Genomic DNA, 15,567 nt, shown 5'->3' on the forward strand with positions numbered 1-15,567 from the left:
CGATGCAATGAGGCCAGAGACGGGTAGACCCGATGCAATGAGGCCAGAGACGGGTAGACCCGATGCAATGAGGCCAGAGACGGGTAGACCCGATGCAATGAGGCCAGAGACGGGTAGACCCGATGCAATGAGGCCAGAGACGGGTAGACCCGATGCAATGAGGCCAGAGACGGGTAGACCCGATGCAATGAGGCCAGAGACGGGTAGACCCGATGCAATGAGGCCAGAGACGGGTAGACCCGATGCAATGAGGCCAGAGACGGGTAGACCCGATGCAATGAGGCCAGAGACGGGTAGACCCGATGCAATGAGGCCAGAGACGGGTAGACCCGATGCAATGAGGCCAGAGACGGGTAGACCCGATGCAATGAGGCCAGAGACGGGTAGACCCGATGCAATGAGGCCAGAGACGGGTAGACCCGATGCAATGAGGCCAGAGACGGGTAGACCCGATGCAATGAGGCCAGAGACGGGTAGACCCGATGCAATGAGGCCAGAGACGGGTAGACCCGATGCAATGAGGCCAGAGACGGGTAGACCCGATGCAATGAGGCCAGAGACGGGTAGACCCGATGCAATGAGGCCAGAGACGGGTACACTCGATGCAATGAGGCCAGAGACGGGTACACTCGATGCAATGTAACCAGTTCTAAAACAATTATATACATTTTGTTTTGTAGATGTGAAACCATCCAATATGCTGGTGAACACTCGAGGTCAGGTGAAGCTATGTGACTTTGGTGTTAGTATACAGGTAAGTCACCTGTTATCTGGAGACCTGAGACATCCACCCTGCTTCATGTCACTCACTTATCCCCCACACATCAAGTCTTATATGCCACTGGACATTGCAGGTCTCTCCAGCAGGTGAGGGGTTAAAGTGAGTAACAGATGATGTGGTAATTACTAATGGGATTGCGGCCTCATTAATATGCGTTCTGGGGAGTCGGGAGAAGATCGGTTCTGTCCAGACAAAAGAATGAGGTGGGGGGAGGCTTCCAGGGGAGACTGTTATCAAAAATAATAATAATTAATAAAAATGAATGTTGAGCAAAACAAAGACTGTGAGGTCTGGGCAAGACCCTCCTCCCAAATTGTAATTAATTTCCATCTCTAAGCCTCCCTAGAGACAACCCATCAGGTTGACCCCTGACCTTCCTGTCATGTCACTTTGAATAGGCCCCTTCACTCCCCCTTCCTCGGCTAGAGACCACAGGACTCAGGGGGCCAGTAGCTATTCTGTCTGGCCCCACCTGCTGCACTGCCAGCCTCACTCATACAGGCTGCCGTATTGTGTAGCGCTTGTTGTCTCTGTCTATCTTCTGCACATTGTGCATTCCTGTCTGTCAGTCGCTTTGGATTATTTTTGACTCCCCTTTGTGCATCACTATTAAGAGTTAGTGAGTTCTGGGGAATTCTGCTAAAATGTATAGCCTCGCAAGTTTCAGACTTCCAAATTCTTACAGAAAAGGTTCTGAGATGCTAAGATGCAGAGAGGATACTGATGACTTCATTTACCTGGTTTCATTTTGTTATTAAAGGGGATGTTTGAAATAAAGGGGAAAATTTATTGAGACCGGTGCTTTAACCGCCAGTCTTAAAATCCCCTCTCCGGCCCAGATCTACTTAGAGGCTCCAGACTTTTAGTAGATGTGGCCGCAATCTCAGCCAGGCAGAGACTATACTAAATACGGTGGGCCGAGCGTTTACGCCCTTTCACTGCCCGACCCACTCTCCATCCCCAGAGTAGCGTGTGGGGCAGAAAACTCTCCAAGGTGGTGGGGAAGGGGAGACTTTCTTCACTCTTGTCCACGGTCTGTGGCTGGTATCATTTCCAAGCCCCATTTACGTCAATAGGATTGAACTGCAATAGCAGTCATAACCTATAACCTAAGGAGTGCTGTTTCTGGAGCAGTCTCTTTTACAAGGTTTGGGTTACTTAAAAGGGTTGTCTGGACTTGGAACAAAGACAAATAGAGTATTGCCTGCAATGGTTGCACAAAAAGTTTGCTGACGATGGATATGCAATAAATGGTAGATAGTCGGGCTCTTGACAGTCCTGTGCTCTCCAATTTTTACCAGCAGAAGGGTCCATGGTTGACCGATGCTCCATGCAGACTCCATTTAGCTCTTATCTTGCAACCAGGGATAATAGAGGTTTTTAAAAAGTTTTGCTTATTATTTTGTGTGTGGTTTATGATGTCTTACATGTAGTGTTTTGACCTGTTCCTCTAATATAGTTCCCACAAAATAATGCATTTCATTGATCAGATAAGACTATCATTTGGATTGACCATACCTGCTGATTTATATAAGTTTATACAACCATTTCATGAGTATTCGGTTAGGAGTGAGTTGGAACCCCACACACATTAGGCAATTGTTTAAAATAACAGCATTTCGCAGACAAACATCTTAGGTTAAGTTCACACTTATGTATGGCCACCACCAGGCTGTTGTAAAGCAGCTGTACACTTTCCTGATCATATTCCTTTCAGGGACCGTTGTTGTGGCATTATCCAGAAAATGTACTTTGAAGTGAAATTTAAGTCAAGGAGGCGGAGAATTTAGGACTGAAGTCAAGCTCTCCCTACCGCAGAATGTTGCCCTTGCTGGAATTGATATCCCTGCATTCATAAACACTAGTAAGTGGCTCTCCGAAAGGAGAGCTTGACTTAAGTGATTACCTCTCCGTCTCCGTGACTTTATATAACCAGTTTACATCTCACTTCAAAGTTTGTTTCCTGGACGATCCCCCACACTAGACCATGGAAGAAACATACTGGTATTGGTTATTAGGTAATTTTTTTATTTTTTTCTGACAGGCTCCGTTTAAACGGAGTGTGTAATGAAATGCGCTAATGCAGGTGCGAACTGAGCCTTATCTAACACACAAATGTCATCTTCTTTCAAGAGGGACACCAGCTCATTGTAAAGTCTCTATTTTCATATGGTTTATACCTTATAAGGAGACAATTCTGTTCCGATCATTTTACTTATGTCTGGTATCATTCTAGTCGCACGTCTGTTTTCCTTATGATCACTTCAGGCTGTGATTAGACATTATAATATTCCTTTCTTTCGACTTCTCCTTTGCCCATATCTCTGTGTAGAAATGGTAGCGGGTGAAGTAAATGCCACATTTGTAAATAACGGTGGTAGATGTAATCTTTGAGTCATAAGCGTTTGTATATGTTCTTGTAAATGATGCTTTGTACATTTATGTCTCCCTTGATCGTACTGTACCGGAGAATACGGATACTTCCAGTAGGCCAGGGGTTTGTCTAAATGGGAGCTTCAGCACCACTAACACTCGCTGGCTTTTCCACGTGGGAGGGGAAGCAATAAGTGTAATCATTTTCTGTTTAATGCCTGCAGATAAAAGCACTCTATATATTTTTTATTCTGTCTTTTATGTCATCATTCTATTTCCTTCTCCTTTTGTTTGATGGGTGGATTAAATGAGAAATAATTGCCCGTTTTATACTCTTTTAACCCCATCGTTCCCTTTCTGTCCTAGTTGGTGAATTCTATCGCCAAGACCTACGTGGGCACAAACGCTTATATGGCGGTAAGTTGGTCTTATTTCTAATAGTATTCACTGCAGCTCTTACATATACACTGTTGAATAAGTTTCTGGTTAAAGAGTTAGTTAAGGCTGCTTAATCCCTTTGGTACATTTGACACGTGTCTCCTTCAAAGGGTTAAAGAACGAGATATAACCCACACATTTAGTGGGACAGTAATTAAATTGCGGGTCCTTTTGATGGCATGAAGGAAGATCCCACTTGGGTATTAAACTGATTGGCAGATGAAAAGGACTTCCATCTACTAATTGGGGAAGGGGATTAGATCCAACAGGCAGCACCGCTCCATCCTGCATTGTATATTTTGTCAGAAAAATGTTTCCGCCTCTTAATCCTATTAACCATGTTTAAAACATAAACCTGTTGCTGTGTTGCACATATGACAACATTAAGAATGCAAAATTAGTAATGGATAATAGTAAAACCATAATGGTGGTGTCATATGGCAGTCCCCAACATATATTCTCCAAATAAATATTCTTTAAGATTTTAACCTCTTCATTTACTTAGGTCCAGTGTACAAGGCGGCTTGAAGTTTCAATATAATGTATATAATGCATAGTAGACAGTCTTTTTGAGAGACCAGAACTTGCTTGCAACTTCTGTAAAGTTCCAGTTATGGTCTTCATTTACTTCGCAACACATCACTGATTACCCAAACCAGGGTTTCACCTTTCCATCTTCATCTGGGACATTTGGACATTTGTCAAAGTCAGTGAGAAAATAAAATATTTACTGTATATGAGTTTAACATTGTCAAAGAGATACCCTCAAGAATGTGTTCAAAGTACAGGAGGCATCAATGTGCCACTTACTACATGGAAGAATATTGAGGGGGTGCAATCAAACAATATATTCAGTATATTCAATATATGTCCATTCATGGAGGAAGATTGCAAATACTAAATATAACTCATATGAATCATACAATATTGGTGCACTGTCAATCGGTAACTAAAAACAAAAGCAAATAAACTCAAATATTCTGTATAAAATTCTTGTTGCGTCTGAAAATATTGCACAGAAGGTATAAAAATAGAATGTTTTTCCTATAGGATCCTACTGGCATCCACTTTCTTTCCCCATTATATCTCTTCTCTAGCTCTACTGCATAAGAACCAGGAGTGCAGCCACGAATAACAGAATTTTGTCAGAAGAAAGTTTTTCAACTTTTTGAGCTTATATGTGACTTTTTGCATTAAATACCTATCTGTATGCATACTGTACTAAATTTTGAGAGGGTAGAAATAAGCGTTTCTTCATGTTAACAACCAACAAGTCCAAAATGTCTCCTCAACATATAAGGAGATCATGCCCTACACCCTTAAAAGGGTTATACCAAGTTTGGATGATATTCACAAGATATCATATGGGATATCAAGCTGATTGGTGAGGCTCCGACTTCTAGTACTTCTAGAATGGGATCCCCAGCGATCCCCTGAATGGCGTTCCCTTCTCACTAATGGGTGGAGCCACAGGTTGAGCATGTGTCCTGCTACTCTGTTCAATAGCATGGGGCTATAATGGAAGTGCTGCGGATAGCCGAATGCTGTGCTTGACAATTTTCGGCACTTCCAAACTCTTGAAAATTGGTGAGCTAGGGACCCTTGTTATCTGAGTTGTTGGGGGTCCCATTGTAATTGGGGGAAGTTCCGGTCAGACTCTTACTGATCAGATTGTTTTCCACTACCTTGCAGATGAGGGATTACTTGAAAATTTGGTACAACAACTTTAAGTCCCTCAGTTAACCAAAGATGGAGGTTGGCCACATAAACTGATTTACATAAACTGGGATTCGAGAGTTTTGAGACGTATTATTTATTTTCAGATTTCTATGATTAATGTCCCTTTAATAACAGATATGTAAATGGATTTGATTTTGATACAGAAGGCAGCAAGTAAGAATCCCCGGCAATTCCCAAGCTCAAGTCAGCAAGAGGGAACACTGGGATATTCAGCACATTAGGGTCCCAAGTTGTGACTCTTATTTACTGTTCCTTCGGCTCACACGCACTGACCTGGATAACCGCACTGAACACACTCAGCTGGCACTAATTTCTGAGTTTGTTTTCTTGTATCAAGGCCCCGGGGTTATGAGGCTGTGAGAAGAGGTGTCAGGCAGCCAGGTGCATTAAGAGCGCTGCGCCAATCTATGTCTTGGGAGTGCTCTCGCTTAGCTCTCTTACTCTCTCCTGACCTTGACACACAGAAAATTACTCAACATGAACTCAGACCTTGACCGGGTAACATTCGTATGTTCAAAATAAAAGAAATCTAAAATTTTTACTTGCGTCTATACTATTGAACAGGCGAATTTACATTCACTATCACAGCTACTGTGAATGACGGGAGGCCTCACAACATAGTGATGTCATGACTTATTGGAAGGAACAGAGTATCTCACTTTGGTTAACTTCTAAAGGGCATGCCCCTGGGCCTTGTTTAGGTCTGGCTATAAATTGACTACAATATGGCTGCTGAAACTACCAAAAATGGGTAGGTTTTATAGAAAATCATTTGTTGATGAAATTGCAGCCTGATTTTGCTGGCGGCTCTGCCAAGATAACAGCCTAAAACTGGGTATAGGCAGGGTATAGGTAGGGTATTTAAGGCTGAATGACTAATAACGTATTCAGACAAGTCTCTTATTATTATTTCCTCATCAATCACACCTTCAGTGTCTATCGCTTACATAGCACCTTGATCTCCCACAAGACTTTGTCCTAGGATGCATATTTTTCTCCATCTATACTTCAATTCTAGGGCAGCTCACATAGAAACTCTCCAGAAACGGCTAATTCATTGAATAATACATGGTGCAGGGCCTGAAGAGAGGAGCAAGACTCATTTTTATTGTATTCCTAGAGTCCTGCTTCTCCCTTTGGGTATTATTCAGTGAATCAGATTTGACTGGACTATTCCTTAAAGGAAATCTACCATTTGTTTTTATGCATTGTGAACCAAAAATACCTTGAGATTGCTGTAGCTGCACTGATGCAGAAACATATCTTGTTTAATCCCAGATCCGAGTGGTTTTGCTCACAAAACAATTATAAAACTCAAGACCTTGGGAAAGCTGGGTGCAGACTGCGTGCCCTACATAAACACAATACATGGAGCTAACTGAACTGTCCAGATAGGACTTATCAACCTGAATACAGTGTTCTCTGGTGCAGTGCATAATTAGGGTAGGAGGAGAAGTTCAGAGCCAGGCACAGGAGCGACAGAGCCTCATTACCATAATTTTATAATCGGTTTTTTTCCGCAAAACCACTGAGTTCAGGGATTAAACAAGATATATTTCTCCATGAGTGTAGCTACAGCATTCTCAAGGTATGTTTGGTTCATAATGCATAAAAGCAAATGGTAAAATTGCTTTCAATAGCAATCCCATGCTGATGACACTCTGCTTTATAGCTCCAGCCCAGACATCTCCTCTCTTCTAGACAGAGTTCCAGGGTATCATTCCTCAACCTTAAGTCCACAAAACTTCTGATCCATGCCCTCATCATCTCCAGTTAGGACTACTGCAACTTTCTTCTCTATGGTCTTCCAGCTAACTCTCTAACACCCCTTCAAAACATCCTTGTCTCGGCTAATCCATATCTCCACATTTCGCCCCTCTTCTCTGCCATTCTCTCTCATCGGATAACAAAGTTTTAATATATGACTTACATGGTCCCCACAACCTGTCCCCTACATATATCTCTTACCTAATCAGCCTTTACCTTCCAACACGTTATCTCTGATCCTCACAAGACCTGCTTCGCTCTTTGTCTCCAGGACTTCTCCTGTGCATCCCCCATACTCTGGGACTCTCTTCCAAAATGTGTCAGACTGTCCTCGCCTTCCAAACCTTCAAACATAGCCTGAAAACCCATCTGTTTCAGATTGCATACAGTACACAATAATCCCCCTACTATACCGCCCACCTCATGCCTCCATCTACTATCCCATACAGATTGTGAGCCCTTACCGGCAAGGTCCCCCTTCCATTTGTAGATTTTGTACTTGCACCTGTTCTTGTCTTAATTTATGTGACGCCCTTATTGAATATACAGCAGCATGGAATTAATGTGCTCTATAAGTAATAATAATCAATATCATTATGTAAAGTGTGAACACATCCTAAACCATATTTTTCCCCCTTACAGCCGGAGCGGATTGCTGGAGAGCAGTATGGAATTCACTCGGATGTTTGGAGTCTGGGAATCTCATTTATGGAGGTGAGAATGCCATGTGCATATATACGTGAGTGGGCGCAGAAATGTATTCATGCGCAGCGCAGTGGCGCTTTCATTGACGTTTTATTGCCCTTCCCAGTATGAGGGTGGTATACGGGCTTTATAAATGGCACGCACGTCCTGTGGAGGGAATGGACAGTCTTCCAGTTTGTTCTAGATTTAATAATTTCATGTATTTTGAAGCCGATCCCCAGAGCACTGACAGTGATGGTTATAATAATAACTCCATTTATATACAGTTTGCTTCCCTATGGGAGTTGGAGGCTTCATTATCACAGTATAAAGGTAACATTTTAAATAATCAGAAGTCAAGCACAGGAATGAAAATACAATTTATGTGGAATGACGCACGGCTGTGCTCTGTGTCCTGTATCCAAGCCTCATGCTTGCAGCTCGGATGAGTCTGGCCCAGGTTTTATTACTATTTACAGGTACAAGGGATTACAGGTGAGTGAATGGGAGGTAATAAATCAGTGTTAGCAAAATGTGAGTAGTGCAACTGAATATGGATATACTCATTAGATTTTGGCAGGACCAGTAGACCATCTAATGAAAATTGGGACACCCATATTTACTTAATGACTGATTTTGGGACTGAAAGGGCATCTACCACCAGGATGGAGGACTGGATGCAAATGAGCCTGAGGGGCTCTAGGCTCCATAGGTCTTAATGATGCTTGGAACCCCTCAGGCTCTATTGCATGCAGTCTTTTATCCTGGTGGTAGATGCCCTTTAAGATGGGTTGAATTGCAACAGCCCAATCCTTTAATTCCACTATCAGAGTTGTATGACTGTGGCTGTGTCTCCTCTATTCATTCAGAGCATATGGACATTTGGCTGAGTGTCCTTGTATAATGGACAGTTATCACTCAACAGCACAATTAGCCAAATGCTCATTATAATGCACGGTCAACCTAAAATAGATGCCCCTTTATTATAAAAAGGAGTTTTCAATTTGAACAAGCCCTCTCCATGTGCCCTATTAGGTCATATACAGGCGGTCCCCTACTTAAGGACACCCGACTTACAGACAACCCATAGTTACAGACGGACCCCTCTGCCCCATGTGACCTCTGGTGAAGCTCTCTGGATGCTTTACTATAGTCCCAGACTGCAATGATCAGCTGTAAGATGTGTGTAATGAAGCTTTATTGATAATTCTTGGTCCAATTACACCAAAAATTTTGAAACTCCAATTGTCACTGGGGCAAAAGAAAAAAAATTGTCTAGAACTTCCATTATAAAATATACAGTTTCGACTTACATACAAATTCAACTTAAGAACAAACCTCCAGACCCTATCTTGTATGTAACCCGGGGACTGCCTGTAAATATTTTGAAGGGTAAGTTTACCACTTGGAAGACCCATGTGTGAAGAAGCAGAAGCCCTCCACAAAACAAGCAGCTGTAAATGATCAACCAATAACTTCTCCAGCTAGGTCCCGCGAGTCTCGAAAGGTGGACCTGTGGTGATCAGCTGATCGTAGTAGGACCTTCTTCACTCTATTACTATTCACTCTTCTCACAACTGTCTCCAGGACTTCTGGTGTGCATCCACCATACTCTGGAACTTCCTACCAAAATGTGTCAGACTGTCCCCCACGAGAATAAACATTCACGGTAATTAGATCAATTATAGAGGGATAACATTTAGAGAAGAAGAATTAAGACAAGAGGATTGTCCAATAAAAATTCCTATAGAGCCCTATTAACTCACTGACTCCCTTCTTTTAGCTAAAACTGTTTGGCTTACATCCACATAAATCACCTTTTATCTTATATATATATACATATATATACACTCACCGGCCACTTTATTAGGTACACCATGCTAGTAACGGGTTGGACCCCCTTTTGCCTTCAGAACTGCCTCAATTCTTCGTGGCATAGATTCAACAAGGTGCTGGAAGCTCCTCAGAGATTTTGGTCCATATTGACATGATGGCATCACACAGTTGCCGCAGATTTGTCGGCTGCACATCCATGATGCGAATCTCCCGTTCCACCACATCCCAAAGATGCTCTATTGGATTGAGATCTGGTGACTGTGGAGGCCATTTGAGTACAGTGAACTCATTGTCATGTTCAAGAAACCAGTCTGAGATGATTCCAGCTTTATGACATGGCGCATTATCCTGCTGAAAGTAGCCATCAGATGTTACAGGGTACATTGTGGTCATAAAGGGATGGACATGGTCAGCAACAATACTCAGGTAGGCTGTGGCGTTGCAACGATGCTCAATTGGTACCAAGGGGCCCAAAGAGTGCCAAGAAAATATTCCCCACACCATGACACCACCACCACCAGCCTGAACCGTTGATACAAGGCAGGATGGATCCATGCTTTCATGTTGTTGACGCCAAATTCTGACCCTACCATCCGAATGTCGCAGCAGAAATCGAGACTCATCAGACCAGGCAACGTTTTTCCAATCTTCTACTCTCCAATTTCGATGAGCTTGTGCAAATTGTAGCCTCAGTTTCCTGTTCTTAGCTGAAAGGAGTGGCACCCGGTGTGGTCTTCTGCTGCTGTAGCCCATCTGCCTCAAAGTTTGACGTACTGTGCGTTCAGAGATGCTCTTCTGCCTACCTTGGTTGTAACAGGTGGCGATTTGAGTCACTGTTGCCTTTCTATCAGCTCAAACCATTCTCCTCTTACCTCTGGCATCAACAAGGCATTTCCGCCCACAGAACTGCCGCTCACTGGATGTTTTTTCTTTTTCGGACCATTCTCTGTAAACCCTAAAGATGGTTGTGCGTGAAAATCCCAGTAGATCAGCAGTTTCTGAAATACTCAGACCAGCCCTTCTGGCACCAACAACCATGCCACGTTCAAAGGCACTCAAATCACCTTTCTTCCCCATACTGATGCTCGGTTTGAACTGCAGGAGATTGTCTTGACCATGTCTACATGCCTAAATGCACTGAGTTGCCGCAATGTGATTGGCTGATTAGAAATTAAGTGTTAACGAGCAGTTGGACAGGTGTACCTAATAAAGTGGCCGGTGAGTGTATAAGACCATATATATATATATATGTAAAACCTCAAAAAGCCAAATTGGAAATAATTCCACACCAAACATAAAAAAGGGGTGGACAAAAGTATTGGCACTAAACTTACCTGGGGCACCTAACAGGTGGTGGCAATAACTGAATCACACTTGCAGCCAGTTGAAATGGATTGAAGTTGACCTCAACCTCTGTCCTGTGTCCTTCTGTGTACCACATTGAGCATGGAGAAAAGCAAGAAGAACTGTCTGAGGACTTGAGAGTCAAAATTGTAAGGAAGCCTGAGCAATCTCATGGCTACAAGTCCATCTCCAAAGACCTGAATGTTCCTGTGTCTACCGTGCACAGTGTCATCAAGAAGTGTACAGACCATGGCACTGTGGCTAACCTCCCTACATGTGGACCGAAAAAAAAAATTAACAAGAGATTTCAATGAAAGATTGTGCAGATGATGGATAATGAACCTCGACTAACATCCAAACAAGTTCAAGGTGCCCTGCAGTCCAAGGGTACAGCAGTGTCAGCCTGTACTTTCCGTAGTACAGGCTGAAAAGGGACTGTATGGTAGGATACCCAGGAAGGCCCCACTTCTTACACAGAAACATTAAAAAAGCCAGGCTGGAGTTTGCCAAAACTTACCTGAGAAAGCCTTAAACATTTTGGGAGAATGTTTTTGGGTCAGATGAGACAAAAGTAGAGCTTTTTCGGAAAAGGCATTAACATAGAGTTTACAGGAAAAAAAGAGGCCTTTAAAGAAATGAGTAAAAACACGTTAAAATGCGCATATAATTTCCACGATGACGCCAAGTCACTGCCCGATCCTGGGTTTCGCCTTGCAGTTCTTCTTATGTGAGCAGAACTGATATTAAAATAAATGACCTTTTGGAACTGTCTACGCTATGTCCTTGTGTATTTTCTCTGCATAGCGGAATTTACTACCAGGAGAAATTTTGAAGACTAGGAGGATACTGTAGCAGTATCCTGTAGTTTTCAGTCGGATTGGTCTGTAAACATACCAAGGAATCCCATGTGTGGAATAAGAATCTGACATGAATCTGAAATAAGGATAAAAGACTAAGAAGTTCTAGAGCTCCGATCACACAATATAGTATACTTTTAACTCTTCGGGTGATACTTGGATCCATCTGGGACCATTGATGTAGCTCTATTTTACATATAAGGTGCTGCATTTTTATCATCATTTTTTTGAAAATACATGAAGATATTAATACTAAAGAATTTGTGATTTTGTGATCTGACAGAATTGCAGGGATGCCAATACTTTTGGCTACCACTGTACATGGTGTACAACTGGCTATTCTTAGAAGGCTGAAGGACCTGCGATGATGTCACTGGCTATATGACATACACAAGGCACCGTGTAAAAAAAATTGACACAATATTTCCCATCTGTACATAGAGCTTTATATGTCTGTAGTTGAATGTTAGCAGACGGTCCCTAAATACAAAGAGGCAGAGCAGGGATTTGAAGAGACACAGAGTTGTCAGTCAGAATATTGGGGATTTGTCCACTGCCAGCCTGAGAGAGAGAGAAGAGTCGCAAACACCAGACATGAGTCAGGAAAGCTACCGTACTCGAGTATAAGCCAACCCGAGTATAATCCGAGACCCCTAATTTTGACACAAAAAACTGTGAAAACCTATTGACTCGAGTATAAGCCAAAGGGTGGGAAATGCATTGGTCACAGCCCCCCCAGTATATAGCCAGACAACTCCCTGTAGTATATAGCCTGCCAGCCCCCTGGAGTATATAGCCTGCCAGCCCCCTGGAGTACATAGCCTGCCAGCCCCCTGGAGTACATAGCCTGCCAGCCCCCTGGAGTACATAGCCTGCCAGCCCCCTGGAGTACATAGCCTGCCAGCCCCCTGGAGTATATAGTTGACGTTGCAGATGGTTTTCTGAGGGATCTCCTCCCAGACTAAGTCCCTGGACTAAAGCATCCGCCAATTCCTGGACAGTCTGTGGTGCAACGTGATGTTGGTGGATGGAGCGAGACATCATGTCCCAGATGTGCTCAATCGGATTCAGGTCTGTGGAATGAGCGGGCCAGTCCATAGACTCAGTGCCTTCATCTTGCAGGAACTGCTGACACACTCCAGAGACATGAGGTCTAGTACTGTCCCAGGGCCATCCGCACAAGCATATGGCCTCACAAGGTGTCTGAGGATCTCATCTCGATACCTAATGGCAGTCAGGCTACCTCTGGTTGCACGGCCCTCCAAAGAAATGCCACCCCACACCATTACTGACCCACTGCTATACTAGTCATACTGAAGGATGTTGCAGGCAGATCACTCACCACGGCTTCCCCAGACTCGGTCACGTCTGTCACATGTGCTCAGTGTGAACCTGCTTTTTAGATGTGAAGAGCACAGGGCGCCAGTGGGGAATTTGCCAATTCTGTTGTTTTCTGGCAAATTCCAATTGTCCTGCACGGTTTTAGGCTGTGAGCACAACCCCCATCTGTAGACATCAATACCATCCTCATGGAGTCGGCTTCTAACCGTTTGTGCAGACACATGCACATTTGTGGCTCCTAGAGGTTATTTTGCAGGGCTCTGGCAGCGCTCCTCCTGTTCCTCCATGAATAAAGTCAGAGGTAGCAGTCCTGCTGCTGGGTTGTTGGTCCCTTAAAGCCCCCTCCACATCTCCTGGTGTACTGGCCTGTATCCTGGTAGCTCCTCCAGCCTCTGGACAATACCAAACAGATACAGCAAATCTTCTGGCCACAGCTCTCATTGATGTGCCATCCTGGATGAGTGAGAGAACAAAATTGCCATTTGGCATATATAACCTATTTGTCAATGACTAAAAACTATCTTTTATTAGTGTAATTTAAAGGGTGCAAGCTTTACACCACACTCATCCTGGATGGAGCTGCACTGCCTGCGCCCCTTGTGTGGGTTGTAGAGTCCGTCTCTTGCTACCACGAGTGTGAAAGCACCACCAACATTCAAAACTGACCAAAACATCAGCCAGAAAGCAATGGTACTGAGAAATGGTCTGTGGTCCCCACTTGCAGAACCACTTTTTAATTGAGTGTGTCTTGCTAATTACCTATGAAATTGATTGTCAATCAGTGCTGCTTCCTGAGTGGACAGTATGAATTTACATAAGTTTGATTTACGTGGAGTATTATTGTGTTGAATTGCAATATTCAGTGACTTAATTAGAATATTTCTGAAAGCATTAAAGGGCTTGTCCCCTTTAGAAAATAACTGATATTGTTTGTGCAATAAAAAGTTACACAATTTTCCTATATACTTTCTGTATATATTTCTCATGGTTTTCTAGATTTCTGCTTGCTGTCCTGCTTTAGAAAATCTCTCTGTTTACTTCCACTGCATAGAAATCTGTCCATGGTCACGTGATGTCACACAGGTGCATGAGCCCTTTATTATTATAGAAAGTAATCGGAGCCATGTGATAATAACGACTTGTGCACCTGTGTGTCATCCTGTCACCATGGAGAGACTTCTAGGTGCTAGAAGTTATCAATGAAGCTTTCTATAGAAGGGCAGCAAGCAGAGACCTTGAAAACTGTGAGGAATTGATACAGAAAGTATATTGGAAAATTGTCCAACTTTAAATAACACAGAAAATGTCATCTATTTGTCGAAAGTGGACAACCCCTTTAAATCTTCCCTTGCATAGGACGGTTCTGCACATATTTCATTGGTGAATTGTCATTGTGTACTTAATCAGCTGAGGGTTTGGTTACGGTAAGACGTTTACATCTTAATTAAAGTACATTAAGGCAAAGAATACGACTATTGCACTTTATCCTTGTGATGTACAATACTAAGCAAAGTGCAGCCAGCCACTCAGGGGCCAGGGGGGGCTCGGTGACTCTCTCTGACCTCACTGGGTGTTGATTTTGGGGGCAATTTAGGTGCACAATTAACTGGCAGCACCTCTGGCTGTGAATTAATAGTTGGTTGCAGAATATCCCCCTCCTCCTCTGTCACCGATGCTGGGAACGCTGCGGCTGCCTCGCGGAGGGCTATCCATCACTCACTGACCAGAACTTCCATAATTAGTGCATGTTATGGCCCTGTGCTCCAGCCATTCAAAAGCTGGCGCTGGAGCCGCAGACAAACTTTGCTGGAGTAAAACTCAGAGATGATTTATCCAGCGGCTGCACAGGGACATGGAGCGGGGGGCTGCAGGACGTCTGTGAAGTGTAAGCGAAGGTTCACTCAGGCCCGACTGGGACTTCCATGCATCAAACTCAGGCAGCCAATGCACACACAGCTTGTGCGAGAGCCACAAGATAAATAAGGCAATTATAGCGGCTGCGTTAGGTTACAGCACGGATGGGAGCTGGTCTCAGTCCAGCGGGGTGGGCAGAGGGGAGCAAGGCTTTTAAACAAGAACTGTACACTTTGGATGCACAGAGTTCACACTTGCTTCGGTATTCTCAGCACGGACATAATATTGAAAGCATTTCCCAATTTAAAAAGGTTATTTTGAAGATGTCGCCTCATAGCTGAAGTATTGAGATTAGTTTCACTTTACTTTCTTGTGCTGTCTCTTTATACAGAGATGTGTACATTACATGTGCCATCGCTTTATCCAGGATGTTTCTGCAAAAATAAGACCGGGTCAAAAATGAGTTGGGGCTTCTTTTCAGACACATTTATTGTCCACCAAAAAAAAAATCAACATATATTCAGATATACTCATGTTATTATCTTCTAAAAC

General features: G+C 43.3%; 1 protein-coding gene across 2 annotated transcripts in view; it reads left to right on the forward strand.

Moving 5' to 3' along the window:
* The window catches only part of MAP2K5 (mitogen-activated protein kinase kinase 5), a 105,386-nt gene that overhangs the window by 63,943 nt on the left and 25,876 nt on the right, over positions 1-15,567 (forward strand). For both annotated transcript variants that reach the window (XM_072148717.1, XM_072148718.1), the window contains 3 exons: positions 681-754; positions 3,521-3,571; positions 7,742-7,813. In XM_072148717.1, the coding sequence (XP_072004818.1) occupies positions 681-754; positions 3,521-3,571; positions 7,742-7,813 (197 nt within the window). The remainder of the gene's footprint in view (positions 1-680; positions 755-3,520; positions 3,572-7,741; positions 7,814-15,567) is intronic.

This window comes from Engystomops pustulosus, chromosome 4 (genome assembly GCF_040894005.1).
Source record: "Engystomops pustulosus chromosome 4, aEngPut4.maternal, whole genome shotgun sequence".
NCBI lineage: Eukaryota > Metazoa > Chordata > Amphibia > Anura > Leptodactylidae > Engystomops > Engystomops pustulosus.